An 18,044-nucleotide genomic window follows, 5' to 3' on the forward strand; every position below is an offset into this window, starting at 1 on the left:
ATTGAATAGTGAAGACTATTTAGCTTTGTCATTCAGCCACAGTTGTAGTGGTCAGACACTTTGGCCTGTGTTGATCCTAAGGTGCAAAGAAAGATGCTCCATGTAAGGCAGTCAGGAAGTTTAAAATTAATTGCAAAATAATACATTTCCAGGAACTGTACTTCATAACCTGTGACTGGGTTTTTTCCAATTTTCACTTTTTTTAGTGTTTTAGCTTTTATGGATAACTTTTTTATTGCGTTATGAATGTGTAGGAAAAAAGGTGGGAAAGAGCATATACTGAAACTGTAGCTCTTGTAACAGGAAGTGCCTTCATTAATAAGGCATCATCAGTCATTAACTGAAGGAGCTTTTTTCTGAAGATTTCTAGAGAATATGGTAGTTTTGAGTGCTGCAAGGGGGATAACAGAGGAAGTGTCATGTTTCTGTCCAGCTTTATGACCACAGAGAGAAGAGTAATCTTAAGAGCTTGCTACGAAGTTCTAATATGAAGGGGGTCTGAGCAGCTTCTAACTTGTTCTGTATTGGCAGCTCTATTTGTTTTCATAATTTTCAGCATATCTTTTTGCAAATAGCTGAATGCTTTGAGAAAAGGATCATCCATCTGAGAAGAGGATCATCTGTTTGTATTTGCTTGCTTGGTAAATTTGTGATATCTCTGTTTCTTTCCCAGTGTACATGAAAGCACAGGAACTTTTTCTCTGGTATCAGAGGACTGCTTAAATTCTGAATGAAAATTCCATAAACTGCTCTTTTCTTCCCCCAAACTGGTCTTATTTTGCTCTCAACAGAGCAATTGGAAACTTAATTTAGGCAGATTATGATGAGGCTTTTAAAATGTTTGGGGTCTTTTAGAGAAATTTAAAAAAAGGGGGGGGGGGTGTTTTTCCTGTATCATGTTGGTAGATGGCAAGGTCCTATAGCTCTGCATTTCACTCACACCTCCCAAAGAACTGAGTAGTGAAGGAGTGATGTGCCCTGTGATTTCCTTCTGTAGCTGATACCAAGGGTTTGATATCGGGGGAGAGGGAACATGAATACCAGAGCACTGCACACCTGCAGTGTGCTCTTGTGAATATACAGTCTTTCAATGTATTTCAACTAATTCTCAAAGCCTGTAGCACGTCTTATCTGTAAGAACATTGGAACTGAAACTTCTGTGGTACTCTGATAATTTTCTTTTTTTTTTTTCTTTATTTTGGTTAAATTGTGCCTATAGATTTAAGTAACTCAGCTGTTGGAAATAGTCTGTATTCTAAATGTGTTCTGCTGTTTCACTTCTGCTCTCTGTAGAGGAATTTTCTTCTTACTTAAATTCAGAGCCTGATGTTCCCAGATAAAGATCTGATGCATAACATAAAAATATTGATTAAAATATTTGTGTAGGACTGTCTGTTGTAAGATTGTGATCTGAAGTTAAACCTTTGTCAATAGATGGGAAAGATGGATAGGGAAACAGAGGAGATGGGACATAACTGTGCATTCTAACCAAAAATTCAAGAAACAGAAAAAATGTCTATCCTTGTATTTTCTGTTTGTACTAATGTGCAGATTTTAGCTAATGGGTGAAAAGAGTAAGAACATAGGACAGCTAATGAAAGAGGTTTTATCAGCTGAAAAGAGGTATCAAAGTCAATGGTGCTGAACTGGATTTTTGCTGTTCTGTGAAGTTAAATCTTGAGCTGCTTCCTAGACATGAGCACTTCTCTGTCTTTTAGCAAACTACAGTCTGTCTCTGATGAATTTTGCTCATCTATAACTTTTACAGGATGGCTTAATTCGTTGTCTGATCAGCAACTGAACTGTTAATAAATGCTTCCAAACACTATCAAATTTAATATCAGGTCTTTAATTATTGGGGTTTTGCCTCATTGTTGACCCATTACATAAGATGTTTTTGTGCTACAATAAATATGTAACTTTAGGGTAATGAAAATCAATACCTCAGACATTTTGTGTGCATTTTATGCAAGAGTGAAACAAACTGAAGACTAATAATTATGCTTTTATAAGGTGGGGCTTTTTTTTTAGAATGAAATAACTTGATCTGGTAACTTTGTTATGACCATGAGCTAACTTACATACTTGAGCTTTGCAGAATAAATACTCCAGTAGAATTAAATATAGAAGAATGATGTGAGCTATTTAATGATGGCTCAGTAATGCAGCCTCAGAGGCACTTAATTTTCAGAGAAATAGCTTTCAAAAATGTTTGCAGAAGATTTGACTTGAACATCTATTGGATTTGCCTTGGCATACCACATTTTAACTGTGTGTGTTAACATATATATAGCATACTTATATATATACATATATATAACATATATTGGGGGGAAGTTTGGTGTATGTGGATGCACCATATATATGTGTGCCAATATATATTATTAATAATGTACTCATTCAACTACCTCAACTGAAACTCCCTGGAAAAGCTTGATATAGCTTGGCTATCTCCTTGAAATTCCTGTTATTTTGAGTGAGTTTTGAATATTATAGCAGATTTGCCAGGGAATTTAGTAAAGGAATTTCTCATGGTATGCAGTAATCACTGTTTTAAATATATTACCACATGTTCATTTTAATGAGAAATTTACTTTAGTCCTATCAACCAATAAAGTTTCCATCTTCAGGGGTATTGCTGAGCTTCTAGTAAAGCTGTGATTTGTTATGGGAGTTTATAAAGGGGATGACACAGATACTGAAGTCAAGTTGGAACCTAAAATACAGTTACGAGTAGAACATTCTGACAGTTATCTGAATAAGTAGATTTTGTATCTAAATGACTAAATACAAAGCAGCCTGATTAAAATTCCCTTTTAATTCTGGCATTGTAAGATGTCAAAGCTACTTTCTGACATAATTTTTTTCTTTTGCTGCTCTGCATTTGCAATCATTCTTTGATTTTTTTTTTTTAATTATTTTTTTTTTATGCCTAGCCAGGTGTTCTAGTAAACTACAAGAGGTATCTCTCCTGCTCTCATTTCTGTGCTTTTCTGTGCTAAAGTCTAGGGTTGTGATAGCACTTTTTGCCTTTTGGGATCCTGAATTCCACCATCTCATGGTCCTGCAGCCAGTGCTGCCCCTGATCTTTGAGTTCTTTCTCGTTCGTAAGTGTGAGGTTTCAACAGACCACCTCTCCTCATTTGTTCCTCAACCACGTGTCGGGAATTTACCATCAATACACCCCAGAAGCCTCCTGGATTAGTCCCTCCAGCAGGTATTGAGGTGTTTAAAGACCACCACGAGGAGCAGGACCTGTGAACATGAGGGTTCTTTCACTTCTTTGAGAAAGACCTCACCTGCTTCATGGAATAGGACCTCCTGGAGGACATGTTAAATCATATGGAAGGCAGGGAGATGATTTGAAACAGCCAACATGGCTTTCCCAAGGGCAAGTTGTTCCTGACTGTGGCCTTCCTGATGGAGTGGCTGCATCAGCAGACAAAGGAAGAGCTACCTGAGGCATCTGCCTGGACTACTGTAACACCTTTGGTACAGTCTCCCACAACATTCTTGCCTCGAAATCTGAGAGATGTGGTTTTGACAGATAGACTGTGAGATGGATAAGAAATTGGCTGGATGGCTTTATCCAAAGAGTTACAGCCAATGGTTTCCACGTCTGAAGTGAAAACCAGTAAGCAGTGGTGTCCCTCAGCAGGACAGTAATATTTATTATTGTCATCAGTTACATGGACAGTGGGACTGAGTTCACCCTCAGGTTTGGAGGTGGCACTGAGCTGAGCAGGGCAGTTGATTCATTGGAGGGAAGGAGACACCATCCAGAGGGACCTTGACAGGCCTGGGCATTGTGCTATTGTGCCACCCACATGAAATTCAACCGGGCCAAGTGCAAGGTCCTGCACCCAAGTCAGGGTAATCCTCAGCAGCAATACAGGCTGGGAGATGAATGGATTGAGAGCAGCCCTGCCGAGAAGGATTTGGGGATACTGGTAGACATAAAACTGGATGCCCAGAGAAAACAAAATAAATCTTTGCTGCCAACTTCAGCTGTATAACCAGTTACCTGGTTAGTATGACTCAAAAAAGCACTGGATGGGTGTTTGAAGGGAATAAATACCACCATAAGCTTGCATTAGAGGTTGGTTTTGGCTGGGTTTTGGTTTTCACTTATAGATGTTTCACCCGAAGGATTGGGTGTTGGGTATTTATATTTTTATATCTTTACAAGTAGTGTTGTACAACTGTTTGAAAACCCTGTCAACAGGCGGTTGCATTCTGTGGTTGAGCAATATTCTGTATTCTCTGCAGGCTGTAGTACTTTTCTTTCTCATTTTCTCTGTCTGTAAATTGTTTTGACTAAGGAAGCATAATAAAGAAAAAATAGTATGATAATTTGATTTCTTTTTCCCATTTCCCTCTCCCCCATCTTCAACTGCCAGTTCCTTTCTCCTCATTCACTTTTTTCCTAAATGTTGCCTTTGTTAGCAGTTAACTTCTGGTTCTGTTTTGTATAGTCTTCAATTCATCTAAAAATATGGTTAGACTTGAATTTACAATGAAATTTCTATCATAAAGCAGGAGGGTGCTATAGTAGAGTTTCACAACACGTGTACATACATTTAGTCCAAAAGCAATTACCAGTTTTAAGTCCTAGTTTTGTTCAAATTTGTAACCTTATTGTTTGAATACTTGGGATTCTTCATAGCTGTGAGAACGTGCCGTCATTCAAACCAGAGGAGTAAATGAATTCTCTGTTGTTGCCTTTGTATTGCCAGGGAAGTTGGTGTGGAGCTGTGCTTACTCAGGTGTGCATAGCCTAGAATAAAGCTGGAAGCTGTGGTTTCTGCTGCTGGGCTCCTTTCTAGGGACAGCAGCAGCACCAGCTGCCACCAGCTGCTCGTGGCAGCCAAACGAGCTACACTTGGGAACGACTTAAATATGCAGCAGCAAGTTTCTTTATTGAACAGTCTCCTAATTCTTCTTTAGGACTTGTGCCACTGTCACTGGATATTTATTTTTTTTATTATATTTTAAAGACATAAGTGCACAGGTGGTTTGGTGCTTTGAGACAGTAATTTAGGGGAGGAATTTGATTCTATGGTCCAGATGAGGAACTGCAGCATTTACCACTTCAGGTGAAATCACTTTTAGTTTGATTTGAATTTGACCTGACATGACTGAAAGAATACTTCGAGGTTTTGCTGGTTGGTGTGAGAATATGTAAGGAAACAAACAAATCTACTCTTGGACCCAAGGTGTTGCTCGGCTGCCTTATTTCACTGGTCAGACCTTGAAGAAGATAAAGGGCAGCTGGAAACTGGTGAAATGTCAGATGCTGTTCCTGACCTGGGCCATGGATTCAGCTTCCTATTTTCGTCGGTGTCCCAAAGGTCAGATCATCACTTGCAGGAGTGTGGGATCTTTCAGTGTTTGCACCTTATGTGGTCGTACACAGTCAACGCTTTGAGTCCTGCTAATTTCATTTTCCAGGAGTGATTTGTTGTTTGGTCTTTTTTAAACAGCAGTACTAAAAACCCTTGTCCTCTCCTGGCAGGTCGCTGGCACCCCTGTGCCATCCTCACAGTGGTACTGGCACAAACTTCAGTCCGACTGTGTCTTGGAGCTCACTGGGAGATTGATCCAGGCAGCTTTTCCTTTTGTAATTAAAAAAAAAAACCAAAAAAAACAGGAAAAGTAATATATGTGGCTTTTAAGTAAAAGCTTTACATTCAGTTTCATGTTATTAACAGTTCAATTAAGTGGTTATCCTTTAGAAATCATTGTGGTTTTTTTCAATAGAGAAATTGTGAAATGATCATTATGCTGCATGTGCATTAATAATTGTCATGTAGGAGGTTATAGTTCATATAACCTCATATAAGTTCATATAATATATGAGATATTTTATATGGTTGAGTCTTTTAAATACAAAATCTTGTGAAGGAGAGACCTTAAACTTTACATTAACTCTTGAAGAGAAGAGCTGATTTTAAAATTCTTGAACAGTTGTTTTATAGGAATCTGGTTTAAATACTTGGAGGGTATTTGTTACTTTTACATAAAACAGTGGGTAATTTTCCTACTGTAGTTATAGAACAGTATACTGTCCAGATAGGTGAATAGTTCTTTTTAGTTTTAGAGGCTTTTCTGGTAGCTGCATTAGCTTTTTCCAAGAACTGTAGAATTGTAGAATAGTTTTAGTTTAATTTTTGAAATTAGCAAGAGAGATGATATTTTTAAGTAAACTACAAAAAATTAACTTGTTTCAAGTGTAGAGAAAGGCTGAACTAGTACAAATGATAAAGACTGATGTTCCTCTTGTAGAGATATCTACACTGTTGAAATGCAATCTGTACTTAAAAAAAGTAGGGAAAAAGATATACCCTGACTTTGATCAGTCGTTCATATGCATTAAACATATAGAAATACAAGAAACTACTGTTCAGAAACCTAACAGATCCAGATAGAAGAGAAACTAAATTTTCTCACCTGTGACAGATTTTTCATTTCAGTGCATTGTTGAAAGCTTCAGATTCCAAGAGGTCAGAATTCATTCATTTCTGCCCTGGAAAGTGAATTCAACAACCTTCTATAAATATCATAACCAGAAACTTTTTACCCATATTCAGCTGAATGTTCTTAATAAGTCCTATAATCCTTCTGTAATTTAAAATGTTATGAATGACCCTAAAGGCTGATGATGTCATAAATTCAATTTCTGAAATATTGGAAGTCTTCCAACACCTTTAAAAAAAACCCCTCAAGTATTTATGTTCTACTTCATTTCATACATGGTTTTGATGACAACTTATAAAAGTTAAACTAATCTGCATACTTTGGAAACAGGGCAGGCATTCTTTTCAAGATACTTTTCGTTTTCCTAACACGTTAAAGTTGGGCAGTTCAGAGGCCACACTCCTGTAAGAAGTACAGGAAGCTGTCTGAGTCAAGATTCTTTGGATAATTTAGCTTTACTGATCAATGTTGCACTGGAGAACTTTTTCACATGGAAATTTGGTCTCTCTCTGGCCTCAGGAACTTCTGTTTGTTGGTTCCAAAGAGCATGCCCACAGAAATGTCCTTGAGGCAATGATTGTAAGTGACACCCAAACTGAACCGATTTGTTTTTCTGTTTATTTTTTTTAAAGCAAAAATTAAATATTGAGCTATACAGGACACAGTTTTGATTGAACTGATAACCAGAATCAGTTCTGTTCAGATTCAGATATTGGCTTTGTGGGAGGTATCTATTTCTAGTATATCTGTGTGTTTGCTCTCTTTCAAGTTTGAGACTTAACTACTGTAGTGGAACTGTAGTGGTAGCAAATTACATGGGAGTTCTGTTGTCAGTCAGATATGGGGAACCTCTTGCATCTATTACAGTATAAAGGTGATACATTTCCAATTTTACATAATAGCAATATTTAAATGATGTTATTTCCATTAAAAAGTTTCTTCTCTATTTCTGTAGTGGCCAATGCAAGTAAAATGTACCTTTCTGCATTGTCATGAACCTGTAGGAAGCTTCTGAGTTTTGTAAGGCAGTAGTGCTGGGGCAGCTGAATTAGTGGTAGTGTGTTTCAAGCAGTGAGAAAACCCCTTCTATGAGTTAAGTCTTTCAGTGCTTCCCTCTGACTACTCTCTGGGTTGATTGTTTCTTTAAAACAAACAAAAAGATAACAAGAGATAAATGTAAGTATTCCATATTGACTAAAGAAGAAATTAAAATGGGGCATTCAGAGAGGAAGTAGTGAAAAAATGAAGGTTTGGCCAGTTTTGGATTAGTTGTCTGTCAGATTATTTTAAAATAAATAAAAAAAAAAAAGGTAAATTGAACTGCACTGGTTAAGCTGTTGGTTTTTTGGTGCATCATTTGAAGATAATGCAGAGGAGGACCTGGATATCGTCCAAAAAGGACTTTAGTAATAGAAATTATGAAGTTCTAAAAAAAATCCACCACTTGAGAATGGAAAAACTAGTAACAGCCTTTGGAGTAGACTAAGGCAAGTTGGTTGGAACAACTGAGCAGAAGAATGCAGCTATAGTAGGGGCTCTGTGATGTGCATGTGGAGAAGTCAAGTATGGGATTGTACCAGGTACAGTATTTCCAGCAGAGAAGAAAGAATTATTAACATTGTGCAAACTTTTACTAAGACCTCATCTGGAGTTCTACTCACAGTTCTGGTTGCTTTTTGTTAAGAAAAATTAAAACTGGAACCGATGCAGGAAAGAGGTTCTGAAATAAGAGAGCCCATCATAAGAAAGAAAAATTGGCTAAATCTGTGAGTGAGAGAGAGTAGAGGGAATAGTGTGTAAGCTCAGTTTTGTTGGCAGGACTGATAGATATAAAGTGGACATTAATAATCTTAAAGTGGAAATTTAAAATAGAACCACAATGCAGGAGGGAGAGATGACATAGGGAGCGGTTAATGCACCAACCTTCACCTGAGGGCGTAATCTCATGAAAGAGTTTTTGGCAGCAGTGGTGGCTGACATATTCCCATTCTTTCTCATCTTTCTCTGTGTGCTTTGTGGTATTGAAAGCACTTGTAGTTGCACGGCAAATGCACAGTTGGAGCCATGAGCCAGCTGTATGTAGATTTACCTAAGACTTCTTCAGTTAGATGAGTTCCTTTGTCTTGTTGCATGAGTTCAGGTGTCTTGTATTAGTGCAGGTCCCACAGGTGGCTGTAGGACCTTATGAGAAGTCATTGTGTCCTCAGATAAGGTTTGGTTTTAGCAGCAGCAGCAGCACTGCTGAGGCACCCCATTTCCCAGCAGGTTGTTCCTGGGTTTGACTGTCTGGACACCGCTCTTGGTGTAGCTGTGCTTTAAACCAAACCAAGCACCTGCTCTGGATGTAACACTGGGGGGAGGGGGAGGGGGGAAGGGAGAGTTGGTTTATCTGAAGTGTTTTGAGTAGTTTTTGTTTCTCCTTTGATGTGCCCAAGGACAGCACAGTAGCTCAGGGAGTTGCCTGTACTCTCATGTAAAAAATGCCATGAAGCCACAGCCTGCAGTGGAACAAGGCTATGTTAGTACATGAATAGGATAAAAAAAGTTCTCTGAATAGTAAAAGAGAAAACTAATGATCATCATCTATAGCTGATGAGCCTGAAGATGCTCTACAACCTCTCTCTATTCTTTTGGAGGCAGAGCTATTATTTTTAATATATTCCCCTTCATCACTGTGATAGAAGTACTTTTTTTAACACATTTGTTCATTCTTGCTGTGTTCCTTCTCACTGTTGAATGATTTCATACTTAAAGTAGTTTTATAAATTTTTTCCCTTCACTGCCTCCTGATCTTGAGCACTAGGTCTTTCTTCACAAAGAAGGGAAACAGGCAAAAGATTTGGTCAGTTGTTAAAGGAGTCTGTTAAGAGAATGGCATCAGTTTTTTTGAACACTCTTGAACTGATGCTTTTGATACAGCTGCTGGGGTGGGGTTCTTTCTGTGAAGTATTACAGAATGTTTGAACATAAAAATAAAATTTGGGGGATTTTGATTCCGTGCTTTTATTCCAGTACTTACAGTGGGGATTTATTACTGGACAAAGCTCTCCTTATTTCTCCCCTCCCCAGTTCAAGAAATAGTATCTGTGCTTTGATGACCAATCTGCACCTGCCCAAAATCACTTCTTGCATGAGATGTAGATTCTCATCTCCCTTAAGGTGAACCAGAGAGACAGGAAAGAGTTACATTTGTAATCAGTTTCCTGAGTTCTTTACTGCTGAGTGGGGAGGATGCTTTAGCTTAATGAACCAATTTTTGTTCTTCTTTCTCACCAGCAGTTAAAAAACTGTTCCAGAAAGTGTTGTTGAGAAAGTACCATTTTCTGAGATCCTTATAATTGTTTGCCTTTCATTTAGGGGAATGTCCCATAACTTACCTGTGTATGTTTAGTACATACATGCCTAAAAATTATTTTTTTTTTCTTTCCTTCATTTATCTGGAACCTGGACAAATAATCAGTCACTTTCCTGAAGACTGATGCTGCTATCACAGCATTTTGACCTATGTGCTGATTTAGGAAGGTTGAAAACAGTGTCCAAAAGCAAATTGGTAGTGAATAGTTGGAAACACATTATCAAGGAAGAAATGAGTTAAAAAAAGGAATCAGTAGAGCCAAGAGCCTGAACTCCTTAAGAAGTGTATCTAGGAGTTACTTGACCTTGAGGTCTCGACTGTTCTCTAGGAAGTGACCTTTAAAGAGTTGAAAAATACAAAATAAAGAGAGATCAGAGGACAGTCTCCTGGAGGAGCTGTTCTGTGTCAATAGCTATTGCTTCTGCTTCAGTGTCATCCAAACATGAGCTTGAAATGATGTGCTGTGATCTTCTGTGTGTGTCACATGGCCCTTGCTGTGGAAGTGTGGCCCTTGGAAAGCCACCTTGGCAGGTAATGTTGGATCTTATTCCAGTAGGTCTTGACAAAGTAAAGTTACTCTTACTGTAGCTACTGCAGCTGCAGCTTTCGGACCGATTCTTTTAAGACCATGAACCTATTACTGCAATAATTATTGAAAACAGAGTTTGCCTGTCTGTGTGCTGAGATTATTTGCAAATGGTTGTTTTCAGAGAGTGAGGTAGTTTCTTCTGTTTTCCTATTAAAAAATTACCACAGTAGTAGATGTTCTGATAAAATTTGTTAAGCACGTTCCTTCAGAGGTACCCTCCAACTGAGACTCTTCTATGAGTCTGTGAATAAAATGGGAAAATTTACAAGGATAAGGTCAATGTTAACAGATAATTATGGAATTCAGGAAATGAAGGATTGTTGTACTGTATGTGAACATAAAAATATTTTCTGAATCACTTGCATATGAAGAATGGTGTTCATGACTGGTGCTGAAATATTTACTTCATGGTAATAGAATAGCGAATTTAGTGAGCATCTTATCTCAGTGTTCTTCCTTTTCCATCCCCTCAGCATCCCAACCAGTCAGTGTAAAAGAAGAGTTGTTTACAAAGTATAGATACATTAAAGATATTTTTACATATCAGCATCTGTTTATAGTGTATGTATGCTAAAGAGACTTGACAGATATATAGAATGACTGATAAAATCATTCTTACTTTTTTACTTGATAAGAAGAAAAATCAGACCACAAGCCTACCATTTCTGTTTGTATAGGTTACAGATTAGTTAAGGATGGCTTATCCTCCTTGCAACTTGGAGATAGGAAAGACAATATAGCAGAAATCTCTTTCTGCCTGTATTTTGCTTTTATAGTGACAAAACCATGTAAGCAAACCTATGAATTATACCAGAACATCTGAAAATTGAAAGTAATTTTTTTTTCAGTTTGCAGCATGAATTCTAAGCATAACCTAAGGTTTTCTTGGGGAGTGTTTCCACTTCACAGGCACTGGAGTGGCTACTCCTTCTGTAGTTTTCTTGTGGACAAAAAGAAACAGTTAAGATTCCGTAGTCTATATTCTTTCTTTTTATGTTGGATTGATATTAGAAAGTATGTATTCATATTGGGGTGAGATCCAATGAGCTACTGTCTTGTGCTTTGTTCTTTATAGGTTTCATCCTAAAGCTGAGTTAAAATACAGACTTGGTTTCAAAGATGTGAGCTGTTGAAAAGTACTCATGGTAGAAATATTGCTGCCTGGGAACTCAGTTTTGTGGCTTGTTCTGGGATATGGAATTTTCTAAAGAAGTATCAGATCTTCAGCCCAAATGTTCTTCTGTACCACAGTCATCATAATGCATTATTTTAAATTTTCCTTTGAGAATAAACCAAAAAATGTCTACCCAACATTGCCAGTAATGGCTTTTTAAATGTGAGTGCCCTCTAATCCAAAGTACTAGTTTACAGAAAGGTTCTGTCACTATCTTACGCTGCAGTTCCATGTACAAATGAGCTGATACAGTGCTAATTGGAGGTTTAATTAATTTTGGGAATATTTAATTTTCAAAAGAGGTTCACTTCAATTAAAGGGAAACTTGGAGAACAAGTATATATTATAAATTATGTGGATGAATGAAGAGGGAAAGAGATCTATCTCTTTAAAATGTGGTTGCAAATTGCTTTCTTTCCAGTAATTTCCATCAATTTGAATACAGTTGTTTTGAAAGTATTAACCACATTAGTACAAAGCACTGTTGTCTGCTGCTTAGGTAAGCAAATGCATAGCCTTTAAATAAAAATTAAAAAAAAGTCTGGGTATATGTGTCTTCACTTACGTTACTTTATCTGCATACATCTGTAGTATCTTATTGCAACAAACTGACATAGCCCCTTTGAGGAAACATTCATCTTTCATTTAAAATGTTGAATAAAGGTAACTTTAAGACCTTTGTTGCATGTTTCAAGTTCTTAATAGTTAAGCCCTGCTAAAGAAGGAAAAGGAATCTAGGCCCTCTTACTTCCAAATGGAAACTCATTTTTAAAGGAGCACTGTTCATTGGAAGAGATGTTGTTTGCTATTTGTTTTGGGGTTTTTTTTCTGACAAAATGTTTAACTTGTGTTTCTTACTTTTTTTTCTTAAACTTAAATTAATGAAACTGAATTTGAGAGCCAAAATGCATTGTTTTGTATCCAGTTCCTCACTTCATAAAAATTGAGATTCGCTTGGGATGTTGAGCAAATTCTTGGTGATCTGATATGTAAATGACCTCAAATCTGAAGTTGTATGACTTGGAAGCATAAGGGTTCAGAAAGTGTCTTTATAGGAAGTTCATTCCCACAGGTCAGCTCTGTTCACTGAGGGACATGGGAAGGGAACAGGCTGTAGTTCCAAGTGTTTGTGCTTGTTAGGAATCAACAAAGCATATTTGAATCACAACCACACATTCTTGCACAGCAACAGGGATTGGAGGAAAGGAGAAAAGAAGCAAAGCAGTCAGATAAACCAACAAGATTTTAGTATAAAATGATAGTTTGCAACATATTGGTTTGTAATCTATGTCCTTGAAGTACCAATAACATAAACTAAGTAAAATAATTTAAAGTGAAGGAGATGATAAAAAAGGCTTTGATGGTCTCATATTGTTGGGATTTTATTCTAATTCAAGTGTTGTACTCCTGAAGGATAAAGTAATTAATAATTGATTTTCTTCAAATTTGTGTCTAGCTGTGATTAACTGTTCTGTGCTAGTCAGGGAAGTTATCACCAGAAAATAGTTTCACAAGGGTTAAGGTTACATCAGGCCCTGTCCTGCTTACTCAAAATTTTGGAAGCATGAAAAAAATTGGTTATGAGACTCCTCTTCAGCATTCCTATCCACTTTTTATGGCCTATATGTACTTGCTAATCTCATCAATAATGTATTGTAACATTTTGATTTCCATCTGCAGTAGACAGCAAAACCCATCATGCATCCCAGCTTCAATTTAAGAAAATACATTTTGTTTTTTGGCATATATTGCAGGTGAAGCTCCCAGTGTTCCAGATGTTGGAATGTGCTGCTGCCAATGTTGACAAAATATCAGTGAAGAAAATCATCTGTCCTTACTACTTATGTGTTTTAATGAGCCTCATAGTTTGAGTTACTGTAGTCTGTGGTGTGCGTGTTGACTGCAGAGAAAGATTTTGCAAACGTGTGGGGGGGGGAGGATGGATCTGAAACCAAATATTTGTGTATGTCAGTGGGTATGTCTGTTAAGGGTAGCACAGAGAGAAATGAAATATAAAACGCATGACATTGTAATTACAGTTTGTATGACTTAGAAGATGAAGTCTTATTACACAACAACTCAGTTTCTCTGTTTCAATAAATAAATAAGTAGTCTTACCAATCTGTAACGGCTTTGATGTTGTGTGTCTGGGGTTACAGTTGTTCCTTCCCCAATCTGTGTCACCTTTGTGCTTTAGATCTGTAGAATTTGAGCTGCAGGGTTGGTAAAATGAGCTTTAGAAACTGTCATTTAGTGAAGATGTGATACACATTTCCCCATTACGGTCACAACTGTTGAACAGCTCCTTGTCTCATCTGAGACATGAACTATTGTAGTCCCTTTCCTCACTGGGAAGAGTGTGATTTCAGTGCTGAGACTGAGGGTGACCTGAAAGATTTTTGTTACTTCCAAATAAGGTTTGAAACTACTGTGTTAGGAAGCACACAGAGTTTTGTTTTCTGACTCAGGTTATACAGCATCACCGTGGGCTGTTACGACTTAATTTGTAAACTTGCCGCGTGCCATTGCAGCTGAGGAACAAATCAGAAAGTTAACTGCAACTGTAATTTATTTAAAAGTTCCTTTGTGTTACTTGGCATGTGGCAGTGGTGGTGTCTGCTTAATTGATGAAGGCACCTCTTATAAGTGTTTTAAAATTACCTAAAATTGGAAAATTCAGGCTTTTATGTGCTGCCATCATCATGGATTGTATTCATCTAATGTATTGTGTAACTCACACTATTTTGAGGCTGTCTGTAGCTTGAATATGAGAGAGTTTTGAAAAAGTCACAAATATGAGGTTTGTAAATAGCTGAATGTTCAGACTGTGTTTAAAAACCTTTCTATTCTATGTGAAACTCTTAATTGGGGTGGTGTTTGAATAGAATATGTCAGTTGTGGGCATCACTGAATTCACAGAATCGCAGAGTGGTTTGGTTTGGAAGGGACCTTAAAGATCATCTAGTTCAAACCTCACTTCTTGTTTTCTGTGCTTTGTGGCACCATTCACTTACTTAAGTCTTTGACATTCCTCATTCTAAGTAGAGAAGTTAAAACCACAGTGAAGTTTCCATATGGCCATAAAAGCTGAGGCTACAGGGATGTCTCTGTGCCCTCTCTGTTACAGAACTATAATAAAACACTTTTTTTTGTCCCAGACTAAATGTGCAGGAAGCAAATCATTGAAGTCAGGGTTCTAAAATGTTAATAGATAATGAAAAGGGAAATCAAGGCATGGTTGCAAGAGAGAAAGGTGGGGTGAACACAAATCTGATCCTTTGGAGTTGTAGTTTGTAGGCTCATTTTGGATTTGTGATTCCTCCAGCTCTCTCTCCTTGTCTGCTCAAAGCATGTACACACACACTGGTGGCTGGGCAAGCTCTCCAGCCCAGACTTGGCAAAACCAGGAAATCTAAAAGTAGCTCAGCCAACAGCAAGAAATACTTATATTCGTAGAGTTTGTGTGAATGAACAGAAATCAAGGATCTACCTACAAATAAGGATATGGTCTTGTCAGGCATCTCTGTACTCTATTGATCTCCCAGTCTGTATCAGAATACGTTAAAAGCATTATTTAATGTCTCTAGAAAGGCTTTGGGGGAGAGGGGGGGGAATGAGAATGGAAAAAAAAAAAAAGGATCATTTTAATGAAATACATTTAGCTTCTCATAATTTATAGCAATTATAAATTAAAACAACTGTTGCCAAAGTTATTTGAAAGCTGTGATTTAGGTTTTGCAATGTTTTAAATTACCATAATTTAAATGTATTTATACTATTTTAAAGCCATTTTACTTTGACAGATGCTAAAAGTGTAAGGAGAAACTTGGGATAAGAAGGTGACACAAATCTATATAAAGTGTAGCTTTTGCATAGAAGATTACTTTGTGAAATGTGGAGGGGGGTGGATTCTAAATCAATAGCTGTATCCATCCAATGCCAAATGAAGCCAGCTGAGCCCTTTTCATTTAATGATGAAAGTGGATTTCTATGTTACAGGCTTGATTGAACATCTTTTTAAAAATATCTGTGGTAACCTCTTGGTAAATGTCCAGATAGTGAATAATCGTGGGGCGTGGATTCGGAAAGGAAAATAGCCATCAGTATGGGGGATTTCATTGTGTGTTGGGAGCAAGGAAAGGAGAAAGAAAAAACATGCATTTTCTTGTATAGTTAGTTCTCTCTGAGTACATCAACATAATTCACATATAAATAGTTGGCTAATAAATATTTTCCTCAGTTGTGAATATTTACATTGGGATACATTGACTAGTTTTGATATTCATGTTCTGTGTCAGAAATGATCCTATTTCAAGAAATACCTGCAAGTATGTTGTTGAAAGAGTGCAAAAACTGGATTTTAGCTATGTGAGTACAGGTTTGGTTGTGTGATGAATTACACACTTTGAGTCATCTGCTATGTAAAGGAATACCAAAAACCAGTTATAAAGGTTTGTAAGTGCCCTCAGAGGGACACTTCTGCCTCCTCAGGGTACCTTTTATTTTGAGAATTGTGTTGCTTTGCAATCTCATTGCTCAGAAATGTGTCCACTAACTTCCGGTTCACTGTTTGAATGGAAGAATTTGTCTTTTCAGCTGTATTATAGCATTTATTATTTCACTCAGCAGGCGAATGTTCACTCAATAGATGAACATCTGAACAAAGGCTCTTTCCATCCTCAAATCTTCCTTCACATCTTTTTGAAAAGACTTTGGAATAGATTTCTTTAGAACTCACACATCAGTCATTAAATAAGCAGCAGTAAAAAAGGTTTGATTTGCCACAGCTAGTGCAGTCATGAAACAATCCTATTCTGTTTTCATAACCTATTAATTTTTCATGTTCAAAAGCTTGACCTACTGTAATTGTCCAGTTGAACTGTTTGTTGTTAACACTGGACAAAGGTTCCATATTTTGAGTCAAGGCACCTAGACCTTAGACCATCTACTAAAAGATGCTTCCAAAAATACATATTGGTGATGGGGTTTTTGAAAGATTGCCATTGTTGTAACTTGTGTTTTGGCAAATGTAATTTCAATTTTTAAAAAACAACTAGCTTTTTATTAGTTGAGTGCAATACTAATATCTCTCTGAACTAATTTTAATCTCTTTATCTGTAACTTCTGTGGGGATTCTCTAAGTGCCATAGGTGAGAGAAAATTATAAGCTTTTGTGGAATTGGGAAGTATTGTAATGCAGGTTGTTTATATCCAATGATGTCAAATAAACTTGAAATAAACCTAGTTTATGTAAAACAAACAGACGAATAAACCCACACAGTGTGACTCAACAATTCTGTTACTCTTATCGCTGTCCATTATCCCTTCTGTTGTTTCAAATAGTAATTTCTAAACTGTAGCTTAGGACTGAAAGCAGGAATGTGTTTCTCGCCTCTGGTTTTTTCCCCCTAGTTGGATTAAAGGACTTTATCAAAATAAAGTCCTTTTAAAATTTAATAATAACATCAGTATATTACATAAGGTTTTTAAGAGCATAGCCTTTCTAAAGTGGAAGGGTAGGAGAATGTCTTTAATATAGGCAAATATAAAACTCCTTTGGTGTTCTTTACATTAGTCTGTAGTTAAAGCTATTAATTCTACATTTAATGGGCAGCAAGGACAAGGGGTGTATTCCGTGCAAATACTACACTTGAATGTTGAAATTTTGTTGAGAAATCACAGAATTGTAGCTCAACAAATAAGAGAATGATTTATTTATCCCTGTTTTCTGGGTGTGTGTTCCAGGGGTCCATTCAGCGTCGTGCGGAGATGCATCAACAGGGAAACAGGGCAACAGTTCGCTGTGAAGATCGTCGATGTAGCAAAATTCACTTCAAGTCCTGGATTAAGCACAGAAGGTAAGAACTAATAATTAAAGTGAATTCCCAGCAGACAGGGTTTTCAATTTGTCAACCTTTTCTATGTTTGCTCTCTTCAAGATCCTTTCTGCTTTATAGTTTGTAGAAGTTTTAAAATGAGGTCTCGTGTCTCAAATGTAACTTAGGGCATGCATTTCTAATCTTTAGTAGTTCCTACAGCTATTCTGTGGTGATAACAAATATTAGAAAGATAATTAGGTCTAAGCCATTTCTATTTCTGTTTGGATTTTTCTTTTAAGAATGAGAATTTCATACAAAAGTAGTTCTGAGTCAAAAAAAGCATACAAAGGAAGTAAAGTAAGAACACAGTTTTCTTTTTGCTAGTCTAGGTTTAGCAAGTAATTTGCTATAAATGAGTGAAAACTTGTAATTAAAGTTCGTGAAATTATATTTAAAAAGTAAGTTTTTATATAGTCATGATTTTAAAACAACGCTGCAGAAGTGCCACAGTGTAAATAAAAGGTTGTAATTCTAACCTTTCCTATTTTAGGGTAAAACAGTGTATGAGTATGCAACTTGTGCATGCATAAAGTTCTTCTTTTACACCACGTGGAGAAGAGCATTGTCAAC

General features: G+C 36.9%; 1 protein-coding gene across 10 annotated transcripts in view; it reads left to right on the forward strand.

Moving 5' to 3' along the window:
- CASK (calcium/calmodulin dependent serine protein kinase) overlaps positions 1 to 18,044 on the forward strand; it is a 201,447-nt gene that overhangs the window by 34,322 nt on the left and 149,081 nt on the right. For all 10 annotated transcript variants that reach the window (XM_027635964.1, XM_027635988.1, XM_027635954.1 and 7 more), the window contains exon 2: positions 17,341 to 17,453. In XM_027635964.1, coding sequence (XP_027491765.1) covers positions 17,341 to 17,453 — 113 coding nt within the window. The remainder of the gene's footprint in view (positions 1 to 17,340; positions 17,454 to 18,044) is intronic.

This window comes from Corapipo altera, unplaced genomic scaffold (genome assembly GCF_003945725.1).
Source record: "Corapipo altera isolate COAL_440 unplaced genomic scaffold, ASM394572v1 0, whole genome shotgun sequence".
In the NCBI taxonomy this organism is placed as follows: domain Eukaryota; kingdom Metazoa; phylum Chordata; class Aves; order Passeriformes; family Pipridae; genus Corapipo; species Corapipo altera.